The sequence below is a fragment of the Rousettus aegyptiacus genome, unplaced genomic scaffold (genome assembly GCF_014176215.1).
Source record: "Rousettus aegyptiacus isolate mRouAeg1 unplaced genomic scaffold, mRouAeg1.p scaffold_m13_p_6, whole genome shotgun sequence".
NCBI lineage: Eukaryota > Metazoa > Chordata > Mammalia > Chiroptera > Pteropodidae > Rousettus > Rousettus aegyptiacus.
This window is the reverse complement of record NW_023416309.1, coordinates 65,652,057-65,668,010: the sequence shown is the minus strand read 5'-3', so window position 1 is coordinate 65,668,010 and position 15,954 is coordinate 65,652,057. Positions and strand designations below refer to the sequence as shown.

General features: G+C 49.9%; 1 protein-coding gene across 1 annotated transcript; it reads left to right on the top strand.

Moving 5' to 3' along the window:
* The first annotated feature begins 7,026 nt into the window (after window positions 1-7,026).
* ALDH3A1 (aldehyde dehydrogenase 3 family member A1) lies at window positions 7,027-15,652 on the top strand. The gene is given in 13 exon segments (XM_036223331.1): window positions 7,027-7,182; window positions 8,735-8,965; window positions 9,465-9,550; window positions 9,794-10,018; window positions 10,633-10,761; window positions 11,257-11,398; window positions 12,013-12,179; window positions 12,620-12,656; window positions 12,659-12,713; window positions 13,088-13,211; window positions 13,373-13,492; window positions 14,726-14,797; window positions 15,629-15,652. Coding segments are annotated over 12 exon segments (1,356 nt in total). The 5' UTR covers window positions 7,027-7,182; window positions 8,735-8,790.
* The last annotated feature ends 302 nt before the right edge of the window (window positions 15,653-15,954 follow it).

Here is a 15,954-nt window from a genome sequence, read left to right as displayed (position 1 = left end):
CACTGCTTAAGTTTTTCCCCTCTGCTCTTAGAAAGAAAGTGGTTTTCCCCTCCCAATATCTATTTTTAACTTAAGCGTTCCTTGAAATTTAAGCAGAGTAACTTTTCAGCCAATTTTTTTTGATTTATTTAAATTTTTTTTGTTAGTTTTAGGTGAATTTGCTGAATCATCTTGCCAAATAATTGATAATTTCTCTCAGCCTTGGCTTAGACCCTGTCCAACCCCATAAGCAGGATGATTTGGTGCACCAGCCTGTTTTCATTATCTTCTGAGGCCTCCTCTATGCCAGGCACTGTGCCAAGTACCTGGGATATGTGTATTGAATAATAGTTGAGATCACTGGCTTCATGGAAATTCCAGTCTGCAGGGGAACAAGGAGCAAAGAAAAATAATCACCAAATAGTTACACAAACAAATATATAAGTGCAATTTGTGACAGGTTCCTCAAAGTAAGAACGGTATTATTTGGGGTTGGCACGTCAGAGAAGCTGAGATATGACCAGGAATAAGAGTTACCATGGTGCAGAGTAGATGGGGAAGGGTTCCAGGGAAAGGATAGCGTGTGCAAAGGTCCTGAGGTAGAAAAATCACCTGGCCTATTCGAGGAATGCCAGTGAACTGGAATGTAGTGAAAATTCTGGGAAGTGGTACAAAATGATAGTGATGAGGCAGCCAGGAGTCAGATTATGCAGGATATCAAAGACCATGGGAGTTTTTTTCTTAAGAGCAGCAGGAAGCTAATGAAAGATATTAATGGGAGAGAGACAGCCTTAGGCATGCCTTGCCCAAAGATTCCTCTGGCAGCTTTCTGGAGAAGGTATCAGGGAGAGGTGAGCATATATTCAGAGAGAGCAGACAAGCAGCAATGACAATAGCCTTGGAGAGAGTGATGATAACCAGGGTTGAGATGAAGCGTTGGAGGTGAAATATTAGGGCTTGCAAAGATTAAAATCTGGAAAGCATGTATCTGAAACACTTTCTATGACAACTCAAACTATGCCAGAACTGCAACTTAACCAAAATAATAACAATACAAAAAATTTAAAAATCTAAAGATTTTGTTCTCCAAAGATTTAAATAAGTTTCAAGGCTCCTTGCTCCATACCTTCAGGACCTAAAAGCTGCTACTTGTAACAATAGCAACAACACAAACATTTACACAAAGCTGTCTGTATGCCAGGCACTGGTTTCATCAGTTTACACAGTCATTGTTGTCTTTGTTGTTTCCATGGTTCTCCTCAGGGAGGTCAGCTTTATGCTGAAAGATGAAGGAGGAAATGGGATGGATGAAGGTGCCTTAGAAGCAGTGAAAACTGAAGAGCTATCTCATGGAAGGGGTAGCGGGGGTGGCCCCAAGGACCAGGAAGGGAGGGGCCCCGGGGACTCATCTCTCAGCTCCTTCTTTTTATGCCATTTTCCAGAAGAGGAAGCTGAGGCCCAGAGAAATTAAATAACTTGCTTGTCTAAGGACATGCAGCTGGTCGTGTTCAGTGTTTGGTGAAGATTTCCACTGAATTGAAGAAGGAGCTGAAAATCAGACCTGGGCAGGGCTGGGGCCACAGATGTAGGGAACTCAACAAGCGGCTGAGAAACCTATCTCTCCAGGGAGCTACTGTCATAATGAGTCAGCTCCTTTGGCCTTGGGCCTTCCACCCTGTCCTCTACTCAAGAAGTTGCTGGGAAAGTCTGGGTGGCCTCGTGGGGGCCCATGCTCGCCCTGGTTAGTCTGCCACAGAGCACCTTGTCGGACCATCATATTGAATCTGAAGAAAAGAAGAAAGGTCATCTCCAAAAATAATCAGGTGCTGCCACCAGAAAAGTCAGGGGGAGGGCAGTGGTTTCCAGGTTGACACAAGAGATCTGGCCCATCTACCTGCTCCTCCCCACCTCACAGGTTGCTCCACCTTCCTCCCACCACATAGCCCAGGCACCAGATCCTGCCAATATTGCCTTCTGCTATTCTGGTATGTTTCCCATTCTGTTGGTCTAGACTGGGGTCTTGTAATTTCTTGTCTCCTTTACTAGAAGCTGCAGCTTTCAGTCCGAACCTTATTAAGACTGTGCCCTATTAAGAGGGCTTCCCTAAAAACAAAGATCTCGAACATAGTCCTCCATGATAAGCTCCTTCATGCTCCCTCACCCTCACAGCCTGGCCCAACCCACAGGGCTCAAGGAGCCCCCTGCTACCCAGAGCCTCATCCAGCCCCTCATCTCCTGCTAGTAACAGAGTATATGTTACACCTATTATTAACGGTAGTGGACACAAGACTTTATTCCAGGCCTCTGAGCTTTTGCTTTTGCTATTCCAAGTCCTCTTGCTCTTCCTTGTCTAAATTCCTCTCATTCAGCTCAGGCACTGTTTCCCTCCCATGCGACACCTCATCTGAGTTCTTGTAGCATCTTGTGCTTATTCCAATTGCTACAGTTTTCATATTATTTTAAAATGTTTGGTTTACTCTATCATTCAACAAATACTTATTGAACACCTACTATGTACCAGACACTATTCTAGGTGCTACAGGATTATAGCAGGGAAAAATCAAATTCTAGTTGGGTGAGGGGTGACAGGTAGCAAACATAATAAGTAGACAAATAGTACATTAGAGGGCAATAAATGCTCTGGAGGAAGAGGACACAGAGTGATGTTGAGGGGTTGGAGCTATTTTACTTCATATTTGAGCAGAGCCATGGGGGTGGATAGAAAGGGGAGGAGAAGAACATATCTTTAGGCTCTTGTAGACCATTATGGGAAACTTTTGTTTCTTTCCTAGTGAAATGGGAAGCAAGGACACCCAAATGCTGGATGGAGAACAGCCTGCAGGTAGGTGAGGAGGAGGCCAAGAGTCCATGGCAGCAAGGAGGTATGCAATGTGATCGGCTGTGTTTTTCCACATTTCCCTCCATCCCCACTGCATGGCACAGAGTAGAGGGCCAGCATACGTCTGTTAAATAGTGGGAGAAGGGGCTTCCAGATTGCTTCCTTCCCAAGCGCATCTGGTTTTCTGGATGACCACACAGAAGGGGCAATTATTATTGGTTCCTGGCTCTCTTCTCTGCTATTCAACAAGACAGTAGATCCATGTATCAGTGGAGAAAGTCCCCTGGCTTACAGCTATCTAGGGTTGGAGATCTCTGCCTTGATGAGGCCCTGGCACATGGTGGAGAGGTGAGGGGGAGGAGAACGTGCCTGTGCTGTGGTGCATATTTAGGGAGCTGCGTGCACACTCATCATAACTTGGACCTCACCTGCTGCTGATCTTATGTAACTGGAAAAATTGGTAGAACAGCATCTGGCAATTGCACTCTGGAAGAGGGCCAGGCAGCCCCTACACCCAGGGGAAACACATGCATGGGCTCCTTTTGAAAACTGGATGTGAGCCCTACCCACGCCTTCAAAGACACATTCTTGCATTTTAGAATGGAACAAAATCAGACAACCTAAGGCCTAATCTCCCAAACTGGGGCTCAAAGAGAACAGAGGCCCTGATTATGCTATACCCCACATTTGCATATTGTTGTGATCTTGTTATATAACCTTCTTACTCAGGGATGCCAGGGCTGAGGGGTGAAGAGGAGGGTCATTAAATATGTCCTCTCTAGGCTGACGTTTATTCCAGGAGCTCCAGCCGCTGGGAGAGGCTGTGTCAAAGGTTTCTTTCTTTCTCTTTCTTTCTTCTTGGGGACGGGCGGATGGAGGGCGGGGGAGGGCGGGCGGGCGGGCGGCGGGGGAGGGCGGGGAGGGGGGGCGAGGGAGGCGGAAGGAAAGGGGAGGGAGGGGGGGGAGGGGCGGGAGGAGGGAGGGAGGGAGGGGAGGGAGGGACGGGGAGGGAGGGAGGGAGGAGGGAGGGAGGGAGGGAGGGGAGAGGAGGGAGGGAGGGAGGGAGGGAGGGAGGGAGGGAGGGGGAGGAGGAAGGCAAGAAAGGAAGGAAGGAAGGAAGGGGAGGGACGGAGGGAGGGAAGGGGAGAGAGGGCGGGAGGGAGGGCGAGGGCTGGAGGGAGGGAGGGAGGGAGAGAGGGAGGAGGGAGGGGGAGGGAGGGAGGGGGGGGAGGGGCGGGAGGGGGGGGGGGGCGGGAGGGCGGGAGGGAGGGAGGGAGGAGGAGGGAGAGGGGTGGGAGGGAGGCGGAGTGAGTGCGGGCGGGAGGGAGGGTAGGTAGGGAGGGAGGGAGGGAGGGAGGGAGGGCTAGGGAGGAGGGAGGGAAGGGATAGCGAGCTAGCGTGGGTGGGCGGCTGTCTTCTTTAGTTCCATTTCTTATCTATAGTCTCCTCTCTCTCTCGAGCTCTCGTATCGTCTCTCTCTCTCTCTCTCTCTCTCCCTCCCTCCCTCTCTCTCTCTCTCCTTTTTTTCCTTAGGTGTATCTTACTGAAACTTGCACTAGGAGTGGGGTCCATCTTTGTGGTTGGTCTACCCTACCCCTTTCCCCCATGAGGGTCCAAGGCCCACCTCTGGCAGCTCTGCCATGCCCCAGAACTGGGAGGTAGAAGCCCTGGAAATCTGAGGAGCAGTGGGCCAAGGGGATGATGGGTGAGAATCCCTAATTCACTCCCCTGGAAGACAGCAGAGCCCAGTAGTTAAAAGCATGATAGGAAGATCGAGATAGAAGTGGGTTCAAATCCTGACTTTGTCACTTGTTAACTGTGAGAAAAAGACATGGCCTCACTTTCCTCATCTATAAAATGCCCTCATAATGGTTTCTTCTTGCGGAGTTTTTTCGAGGATCAAAGGGGATGATGAAGGGGCAGCTGATCACCGGGACACCCAGGGCCAAAGCTGGCACAGGTGAGGCAGACAGGATACAAGGAGGCAGGAAGGTGGACTCCATTGGCTTCCATTGGTGTGCCAGGTGCAACGTTAGATGATTTCTGGCTCCATTAATCTTTGTAGTAACTATGAGGCTGCACTATTATAAATGCTGCCATGGAAGAGGCCCAGGGAGGCTCCTTCTCAGGGGCCATGCGTTTCTGAGTGCTGGAGCTAGGGTGCCAGCCCACCCTGTCTCACTCACAGCAGGCCCTTCCACCCTGGGATGCCTGCCTTGCTGACCCATGGCCAGATTCTGCTGTCCTGATTTGACCACACAAGGTTAGAGAGGACCTTCCTACAGGGCTGTGTGGCTAGGGTCATGGTCAGCAGGACCACCTGACCCATGGCCAGCTAGGCCAAGGGGTCCCAGTGAGAGAGCTCCCTTCAGCCTCCTGTCAGACCTAGGGAGGGGTCCGTGGCACCTCCAAGATGAGGGCACCCTGGATGCCAGCAGGGACCTCATCTCTGTGCAGAAAACCTCAGGTGGGGGTCAGCACTATGGAGAGGAGAAACAGTATACACACACACATATACACACATACACACACAGGCTTTTTCTATTTTTCAAAAAAATTACGTATACCATAGATAATAATATATCCATATATTATTCATCCCATATATGCATACACATACATAACATTTAGTATATATACCACATATACTTATATTTATATACATATATAATATATTATATATGCCATATATTATATATGTGGTAGATATACATACACATGGTATATATAATTTTTTTATAAAGTAGAAATAGCTTTATTGTGTTTTTTTCCCCTTTTCTTCTGATGTTAGAAGTTATGCAGTATCTGAAGTTGGGTGGAATATCTCTAGGCAGATAGCAAGGAATCACTGGGGGAGAAGGAAGAAGGGAGACTTACTTTTCTCTGTTCCCCCTTTTTTGTATCTTTTACATATATTCTACCATGAGCATGTATTACCTATTACAGATTATCTTTATTAAAAAAAATTAACAAATATTTAAAAAAGATGCAAGCTCATTGCACAAAAGTCAAACACTACAGAAGATAAAAACAAAGATCGCTGCTAATTCGCCATATGTGGACGCTGCTGGTCTGGTCTTTTCTCGCATGTGCACACACACATCCGCACCTGGTGTACCTATTTTCTGTAACCTGTTTTTTCCTTATCCCTCATGAGGAGGAACACATCTGGCACAGAGAAGGTGCCCTTATAAAGATGCTGCCGTACTTGCTCTGTCTCTCTCCTAAATACGGCACAATCAGCCATCACATAGGTGCAGCATAGTTCATTTAAATTGTCTTCTGCTGATGGAGACTTAGGACGTTTCCAGTATCTCTCTGTTATAAACAAACCCGATGAACTTTCTTATTTATGAGTGTTTAGAAATGTTCTAATTTTTATAAGCTTCTTAATGTGGACCTATAATGTCAAAAAATATGTTTTAAAGGCTTTTTTTGTTAAACGTAGCCAAATAGCTCCCAGGAAGAGCTATCCCTATCAGCGAATACGGTTTCTCGTACCCATAGCAGGAATCTCCTCCCCACTTCCATATGAAAATCTGAAACTTTGCAAGGCCTTTGCTGGCATTCGCTCTGTGTCCACAGGTGTTACAGACACACACTGGTTAAGAGATCAAGTCTGGTTCAGTCTGTGAAGCAGCCAGTGCTTTGAGGAACAATTGCTTAGCCAGAGATGGTGCAGATATTTTAACACTGGATTTTCTTCGATCAGCTTGTGTGTGGAATCGCAACCTGTGCCACCCCATTTAATCTGGAAAGTGGCAGGGCTGTGTGTGCAGAACTCTTGGAGTGTTTGTCTGGGAGTGTCACCAGTTTTGCAAGCAGGAAGGGGCAGGAGTGGGAAGTCGAAGGCGCAAGAACAGGCCTGCCCCAGCACACTGCTAAGAACCCACCACGGGCAATTATACTTAGAATCGCGTGTCACTGCTTCTTGGCCCTAAGTGCAAATGAGTTTGTCTCTGCTCAGGGGAGTATCCAGAAGGCCAGAAGGGTCCAGACATCTGAGTTAGGGAACTGAGAAGGCAAAAGAATGCCATTTTCCCAGCGCTCCTGGGGAGATCCTCCTCTTTCTATACAATTAATGCATTGGAGGAGCAGTGAGCGTGCTGCCCCGGGACCCCCAGGTTTCAGAGACAGAGCGGGAGCCAGAGTGCAGCCCGTCCTCCTACCCTGCTCCAAGGTGCTGCCTCTCCCCAGGCACCGTGGGTAGAATCAGCGAAGTCGTGCAGAGGGCCAGAGCCGCCTTCAACTTGGGCAGAACTCGCCCCCTGCAGTTCGGGATCCAGCACCTGAAGGGACTGCGGCGCATGATGAAGGAGCGGGAAAAGGACATCGCGGAGGCTCTGATGGCCGACCTGCACAAGGTGCTTCCTCCCCGCTCGCCCTGCCCCGCGCCATCTCCATACACACATCCCAGAGGGCAGCACCGCCCTCCCAGCAAGGGCCATGGCTACCTTGGGACAGCGGGACTTTCGGGCGCCAGAGCGCGGAGGGCAAGGGTGCGACAGGAATAGGAACAGTCACTGCTTGCCTGTAGGACATCTGCGGTGCGTCTGGAGCTCGGGGCGCAGCTCTTTACATGAAACCACACATAGTCCTCAAAACCCTCTGTGAGTGTCAGGAACCTTTTATAGAGGAAAGTGCGGCTGAAACCATCAGACGCTGAGGTAGGGCCGACCGCCCGCTGCCTCCTCAGGATTAGGAGCCCCAGGTCCCGGTGCTCCAACGTAGGAACGGCAGCTCCTTTCTCCCGTCTGTCTGCCATTCTCTCCTGGCTTCGTTTCCTTTTCCATCCATCTTGGAGCAGGAGGCTACCCGTTTCAACCATCTCCTTCCCGCATGACGTCCCGAACTTCTGGTTTCATTTCTCCAGCCCTCAGCTTCGCCCAGGGCCACCTGGTTCTGTCCACGGGAACAGCACAGCGTAGCACCCCACAGGCCACCTGTTCTGCGTGGCATCTTCCTTCCTCCTCACCTTCCACATCCATCCTTTGCCCTGAGCAAAATCAGACACCTTCAAATTCTTAAACCCTTCACCTTGCTGCCTCCAAGATACTGGGGGCCTGCTATCATCTTGGAGAAGGGCAGAGGGCCCTTTGCTGTTGTATTTTTAAAATCTTTCAAGGTTTATCATCTTAAAACAAACAAAAAATAGACTAGAAAACCCACTCTGTTGACTTAACAACTCCGCTTTGCTCTTCACAGCCAAAGTTCAGGGAAGAGCTTTGCATATTGTGTACAGTATATTATGCTGTCGGCTCCTCCTCTCTCCCCACCCTTGCACACTGCTGCCTCCCCACCACTCCAGGAGGATCTCAGCATCCACTCCCTCCTTCCCCTGGCTGCATTTCTCCTGAATTTTCTCCTAACTCTCTCTGGCTGCCTCTTTCCTTTATCCACTTCTTAAAGGTGGTCTTCTTAGGGCTCCGCCCGGGTTCAAGCGTCATTTTAATCTATAAGTATTCCCAGACACTCAGTGGCTCGGTTCTCCTCAGATCACTAATGACGCTCAAGTCACTGGACAGACCTGCCCTTCCTTCAGGTACCTTCAACGGGACATATGTAAACCTGCCTGGACCCCTATCACTGGCAGAAAAGGGCCCACCACTCTAATGGCTGCTCCCCAGCACTTTGCCTCGTGTACCTTCTCTGGCCCAGCCCCCAGGAGCCCATGTCTCATTACCCTGGCAGCTGAGTAAGCCCAGCTCTGTTCAACGTGCCCATCCATCAGCCCTAGAAGGTACAGATCATGCTCCCATTTGCAGGTTGGGAGACTGAGGTTTGAAAAGGGTAGGCAGATCATTCAGGGTCACAAAGCTAAGGAGCAGTAAGCCAGGACCCACATATAGCCAGCCCTGGTGACTCTCTGTTCAGAGCTCTGGGGCCAGGGAGCTCACAGGAGTCCTCTCACCACAGAACGAATGGAACGCATACCATGAGGAGTGGTGTATAGCCTGGAGGAGATTGAGTACATGACCAAGAAGCTCCCTGAGTGGGTTGTGGATGAGCCCGTGGAGAAGACTGCCCACACCCAGCAGAATGAATGCTACATCCACTCAGAGCCCCTGGGTGTGGTCCTCATCATAAGCTACTGGAACTTCCCCTTCACCATCACCATTCAGCCCATGGTGGGCGCCATTGCTGCAGGTACCATGGTCCCCTTTCTGGGGGAGTCATGAAGGCTCACTATCCCCTGCTGTGGAGTAGAGCCAGGGGCCTCAGGCCTTCGAGGAGATGGGTCCTGGTGTCAGGTAGTGGTTTGATGAGTCTGTCTTTCACAGGAGATTGCAGGGGCCAAACTATTTAGCCAGGCTTTCTGCCTGAGGCCCAAGCAGGCTCACATGTCCATATAGTACCCCTGCCTGTCCGTATGTATGGGGCTAGGCAGCTCTGAGCTAAGATGGATTAGGGTTTTCTTACTGTTTGGCCCACTCTGCTCAGGTGCAGAGTATTTATCTCCCCTTCTTCCTTCTCCCACATCTCATCAACTGCATGAGGCAGATGGCACAGCTCCTGTGGTGTGTGCCTGTAGCTCTTTACTCACTCCTCGGAGGACACAGAAGGTGGAGGGAGTCTCCAGGCTTGGTCACTGGGGGGGGGGGCAGAGCATTGAGGTGGGGCCACCCTGACTCCATGTGCTCTGCAGGGAATGCAGTGGTCATCAAGCCCTCAGAGCTGAGCGAGAACACATTGAACCTGCTGGCCACCATCATCCCTCAGTACCTCGATAAGGTGAAGTGCTCTCCAGGGCACAAGGAGAACTGTGTTGGGGCCAGGTCTTTGAGGTTGAGAGATAGTGACTTCTTGTAGCAAGGGTCCCTGGTACAGGGAGGGGTGAGGATAGCTGTCCTCTCCCATTGGGGTGAACAGAGCCCCTGAGCCAGGAGAGGTGGTCTACTTGGAAGTGGCTTGCTTGGGCAGGGTGAGGAGGGGCTGTGGTCTTTCCTGAGCTTCGCCTCTCTCCTCACACGAAAGGATCTGTACCTAGTGATCGAAGGGGGCATCCCTGAGACTACGGAGGTGCTCAAGGACAGATTCGACCACATCCTGTACACCGGGAGCACCAATATTGGGAAGATTATTATGACAGCTGCAGCCAAGCACCTGACCCCTGTCACACTGGAGCTGGTGGGGGGAAAGAGCCCTTGTTATGTGGACAAGGATTGTGATCTGGACATTGCCTGCAGGTGAGCAGGCTTGGTGCCTATTTGAGCTGGAGTGGCCATTCTGGCTGCCTTCTAACTCATGCAGACTGTAGTTCCGCTCTGAGTAACACAGACATTGTCCCTGCCCTCAAAGTGCCTGCAGTCCTGGGCAGGAGCTTTGGCGAGGGAGGGCAAAGGGAGGGAAATACCACATTCATAGAAGAGGTGAGGTCAGTCCAGGAAGACTTCCTGCAGAAGAGCTGTCAAACCAGAGCTCTGTCCAACTTCCGTATCCCACATGCACGGCCTTCCGGAGTGTGGGGACCCTCAGCAGCAGTGACACCTGGCTGTGTAGGACTCGAGAGCATGTACAGAGGGGCACAAAGTCCGCCCACCCCAGAAATCTCCCACCAGTCACTGGTGAGGTTAAGATGTGAGGTACCACAGGCCCCTGTGAACATGGTCAGGGACACAGGTCTGCTCAGTCCAGAATCTAAAAGCCAGTGGCTGCTTAGGGAGCCCTCTTGCTGGAAAGCTCATAGCTCCTGTCTCCTGCTGACCAGAGAGCTGTCCTCCTGCACTCAGCCCCTTGAGCCTTAATACTGAGCTAATGGAATAAGGTGCTTTTTTCCAGTAACCTCCTGCCTAGAAGAATGCAGTCTAATCTAGTATTTTCACAAACGTATTGCCTGGAGGAAGTTCATGAACTACGGCCAGACCTGCATTACCCCTGACTACATCCGCTGCGATCCCTCCATCCAGAATCAAATCGCGGAGAAGCTCAAAAAGTCCCTGAAAGTGAGTCTTGGCCCACGGGAATGAATGAGAAGCTCCAAGGTAGAGAGGTGGGTGTGGACTTTAGAAAATACTGGATTTTTTTTTTCTGATCATAAAAGCAATCCATGCTCACTGTAGATAATTTGGAAAAGATCAAAAAGCATAAAGAAGGAAAAAATGCTCCCCCCAGAATCCCGCCACCCAAAGAGTCACTACTAACTTGTTGGTATGTTTTCCTTTCTGTGATTATACATGCAAGGAAGGTGATGTGATGTGATGTCCAGACAGCTATGCAAATATTTCTTTCAGACAATGCTGTCTTACAGCACTTTATATGTCGCAAAAATTGTGGAGCACCCCAGATGTTGTGGCAGGCCAGTAGTTCTTGGTGTTGCTGTGCCATCCTCCACTGCACTGGCTTGATGGTGCCTGTGTGCTCTCCCAGGCTGGAGTCACTGGCAACCTTGTAGCCTTTGGTCGTGTCCTTACCTGAAGCCTGTCATCGCTTTTCCACAGGAGTTCTATGGGGATGATGCCAAAAAATCTCGTGATTATGGAAGAATCATTAACTCCCGGCACTTCCAGAGGGTGATGGGCCTGATGGAGGGCCAGAGGGTTGCCTATGGGGGCACTGGGGACATGGCCGCCCTATACATAGGTGCGTGCACTCATCCTTTGGAAGAGCACCACCTACCAGGGCTGCTAGGGTCCCTGAAAATTGGTGGCTAGTGGGCACAGATATTTGAAGAGCAGACAACTCCATGGAGGGAATAAATTGCTTTCGCCAGTGGGTCTGAGGTGGACTCTGGGTCTCTTGGTGGGCAGAAGTTTGGCATAGTTCCTGGGAAGCCCCACCTCAGCCCAGAAGCCCCTCCCCCACAAGGCCAGAGAGCAGCTTCATCTCCTCCCAACCCTTGCAGCATCAGCAGGGGATTCAGATAGCAGAGGCCACAAGAGCTGCTGGTGTGCAGAGCTGGAGGGCTCCCCAAGTCCCTAGGCTTGAGCTTTCAATTTGCCAGGAGACTGATGAGCTCCATCAGGGAGCCTTGGGTGTGGGGTGCAGAGACCCCAGGCTCCCTCTCATACAAGTTAGTCCTTCGTTCTCCCCAAGGTTTTCCAGGATGGAGCCTGGGTGGGTGGGAAGCCCTGCCCTTCTCTAAGCCTTGGCAGCCTCATCTGTAAAGGAATTGAAGGAGGAACACTGGACTTGCTGTTTGGGGGTGGGGGTGGGGGTCTCAGCACCAGCTGACTCTGGCTCATTTCCTGCCTCAGCCCCCGCCATCCTCACGGATGTGGACCCTCAGTCCCAGGTGATGCAGAAGGAGATCTTTGGGCCCATAATGTCCTTTGTCTGTGTGCGCAGCCTGGAGGAGGCCATCCAGTTCATCAACCAGTGTGAGAAGCCCCTGGCTCTCTATGTGTTCTCCCAAAATGACAAGGTGGTCCTGGGGTGCCCTCCTCCCAGGGTCCTGGGGCTCCCAGGCACAGCACTCATGCAAACAGGATCCAAGGGTCCACAGACTTTGTTTCAAATCCCAGTTTCCCCATTCACTGCTGTGTGACCTTGACAAGTTACTTAAACTTCCTGAGCCCTTTTCTTCTCAGCTCTGAAATCAGGACAGTAACATCTACCCAGAGCATTGAATGAGATGATCATCAACATAGTGCCCTGCATTCAGTCATGGGAACTGTTGCTATTTTATTTCCCTACCCAATACTTGATATGTGGGTAGAATGGGAGACTGCAACAGGGCCTCAGGGTGCAGATGGCAGCGGGGGTACTGCCTCCACCAGCTCACATCCTAGGGGTTCCAGGACACACACAGAGGGGGGCTTGGGATGTCAGGAGACTGAAGCCTGGGAATGGACGCTATTGCAGGTGATTAAGAAGATGATTGCAGAGACATCGAGTGGTGGAGTGACGTCATTGTCCAAGTCTCCGTGCACTCTCTGCCCTTCGGGGGTGTGGGTGAGTCTGGGGTAGAGCTCACTGTCTACCTGCTCCCTGCAGGTGTTCAGAAGGGGCTGGAGCAGCCCTGGGCCTCAGATTCCCACTAACTTCTCTTGTGTGGGCCTCTGGCCTCTGCCGGCACATCCATCAGCCACACTTAACCTTGAGACCCTAGAGGTCCCTAAAGGTCGCCTGGTGCCCTGGGCCTGTTTCACAGAGCCCCTGAAAGAGGCAATATCAGCTGGACAACCATCCAATAATGGCATAGCTGGGATTAAACTTGTCTTGGGGAGAGGTGCCCCAGGGATCAGCTACCCCTGGGAGGATTAGTTGTATGCAGAGTCTAGGCATTTGGGGGCTCCCTGGGCCTGAGTAACTCATCCCTACATGGCACAGTGGCATGGGATGCTACCATGGCAAGCACAGCTTCAAGACCTTCTCCCACCGTCACTCCTGCCTAGTGAGGTCTCTGTTGAAAGAGGAGCCCTTCAAAGGCAGATACCCCCCAAGCCTGGCAAAGGTGAGAGGTGGGGGGTAGGGGGACTGTCAGGAAGACCAGACTGCTAGGAACTTCTGGGCCTACACAGGATGAGGGCTTCACTGCCCACTGTATCTTCTTCACAGATGACCCATCACTGAAGCTGCTGTATGCACCTGGCCTCCCTGTGCTGTGCCCTCCAGCCCCTTAGAGAATTGATCCTGGAGCACCCCCTCTTGCTCCTCTGTGGATTGGTGCATGCCCCCAAGCCCATTCTGGCCCGAGGCCTCACCTCCCCAAGTCCCCGCCCCCTGGCTCGACATGTAAGACCAATAAAATTTTTCAAGTGAATGAATGAATGTGTATCATGCTTCTTTTGCTGCCCTGCACCCACCCGTTCTCTCTAGTCCATGCCATCATCCTGACAAGCAGTGAAGGGCTCCTCAAGGCCTCACATTGTCCCTGGGGCCTCATAGCAGGAGGCACTGGTGTCAAGGAGGAGGCATTTATCTTCCATTTAGACATTGGAACTTCAGCTCCATTTCCTTTCTGCTGTCTCTAGCAGCGGGGTGACCAAGGAAGCTAAGCCTTGATGACTTAGAAACCAAGGGCCAATGTGCTCCCCTCAAATTAGATCTGGTGTCTAGGGCAGGGGTCCCTAATTGAGACCACAGAGTAGTCTCACGAAACCTCACGGGTGACTTCAGAGTGCTGCTCCTGGGGGCAGAAGAACAGGAAGCCAGGTTAGCCTCAGGATCCATAGTGCCCGACAGCTCTTTGTCAGGTGGCAGCCAGGTCCAGGGGTCTGGCCTTAGGGACCTGATGAACTTGGAAGGGATCTAGTGAGGACAGTCTGAAGCAGGGCTTTAGTCAGAGCAGGAGCCAAAAATCAACCCAATCTGGCCAGCAGATGAGTAGAGGCAGGTGGGGAGAGGCCTGCTGAAGTTGGCCTGCCTGCTAGGTCCCTAAGTAAGTACTCCCTCCCAGTAGCTGGTGTGACAGCTGTGGCTGGCCAATCTTTGGGATGCATGTGATGGCGCTCACAGGAGATTTTACTGTGAAGCACAGCCAACACACAAGGTGTGCCAGGCCCTGCCGTGGGGCCCTCGCTCCCAGCTGCCCGTCCTTCCTATGACTGCACCAAGTGTCCCTGTTTCCAGCGAAGGCCTCCACTTGGCCAGGACCCCTAACTCTTCCAACCTTGCCTGCTCCTGACCTTCACACTTGTAATTACCCGCTCTTTCCTCTATCATCAGTTCCCATTCTGTGCCAGATCATTCCTTGTCTCTAGTATCTCACATCTTATTTAATACACCCCCCAAAACAAAAACAAATACAACCCAAGAAGCCTTTCAGCTGTGTGTCATCCACTCTAGTGAGGGGAAAAGGAGGGGTCTGGGCAGAGAGTGAACAGTTTTAGATCACTTAAATGTTTACCTTTTGCATCTGTTACTTATTTTGCAGATGTCCAAATACATGAATAATAACAAAACCAAAGTCTTCTGAACACCACTGTCCCTTCAGCTGCTGCCTCATTTCTCTTCTCTCCTTTCCAGCAAGAGACTTATATGGAAGGTTATCGCTCTCGGACTGTACTTCCTCACTTCTACTCATCTCTGCCCATCCAGGTGAGCCTCTATCATCTCTACTCTGCCAAACCAGTCTTTAAAATTTTTTTAAAAATATTTTTATTTTTTTCAATTATAGTCGACACGTAATATTATATTAGTTTCAGGTGTACAGAACAGTGATTAGACATTTATCTAACTTATAAAGTGATCACCCCAGTAAATTCAGTACCCATCTGACACCATACACAGTCATTACAATACTACTGACTATATTCCTCATGCTATACTCTACATACATCTCCATGACTATTTTGAAACTACCAGTTTGTAGTTCTTAGTCCCTCCCCTTCAGCCAGCCCTGCCCCCAGTCTGACAACCGTCAATATACTCTCTGTATCTATGAATTTATTTCTGTTGTTTGTTTATCCTGTTCTCTAGATTCTACATATGATATTTGTCTTTCTCTGTCTGACTTACTACACTCAGCTTAATACCCTCTAGGTCCATCCATGTTGTTGCAGATGGCAGGATTTCATTCTTTTTAATCGGTGAGTAATATTCACAATGGAATAGACACATACACACACACACACACACACACACATCACGTCTTCTTTAACCATTTGTCCAGTGATGGACACCCAGGATGTTTCCGTAGCTTGGCTACTGTAAATAATGCTGCAATGAACATATGGATTCATGTGTTCCTTCAAAGTAATGTTTTGGGTTTCCTCAGATAAATATACAGAAGTGGAATAACTGAGGCCTTCTTTGTCTCTTGTGATAGCTTTTGTTTTAGGTCTATTTTGTCTTGTATAAGTATTGCTACCCCAGCTTTTTTTTGTTTCCATTTTCATGAAACATCTTTTTTCATCCTTTTACTTTCAGACTGTGACTTTAAATCTGAAGTGAGTCTCTTGTAGACAGCATATGTAAGGGGCTTGTTTTCTTATCTATTCAGCCACCCTATCTTTTGATTAAAGCATTTAATCCATTTACGTTTAAAGTAATTTTTGCTAGGTATGTAGTTATTGTCATTTTATTATAAATTTTATCGGTTTGTTTGTTTATTATGGTGACATTGGTCAATGAAATCAAGTAAGTTTCAGTTGTACACTTTAACAGTAAGGCATATATATATATTTACACTGTGTGTTCACCTCCCATAGTTCACCTACCCTCTCCCCTCCCCTCTCTCCCCATCCTTTGGTAAC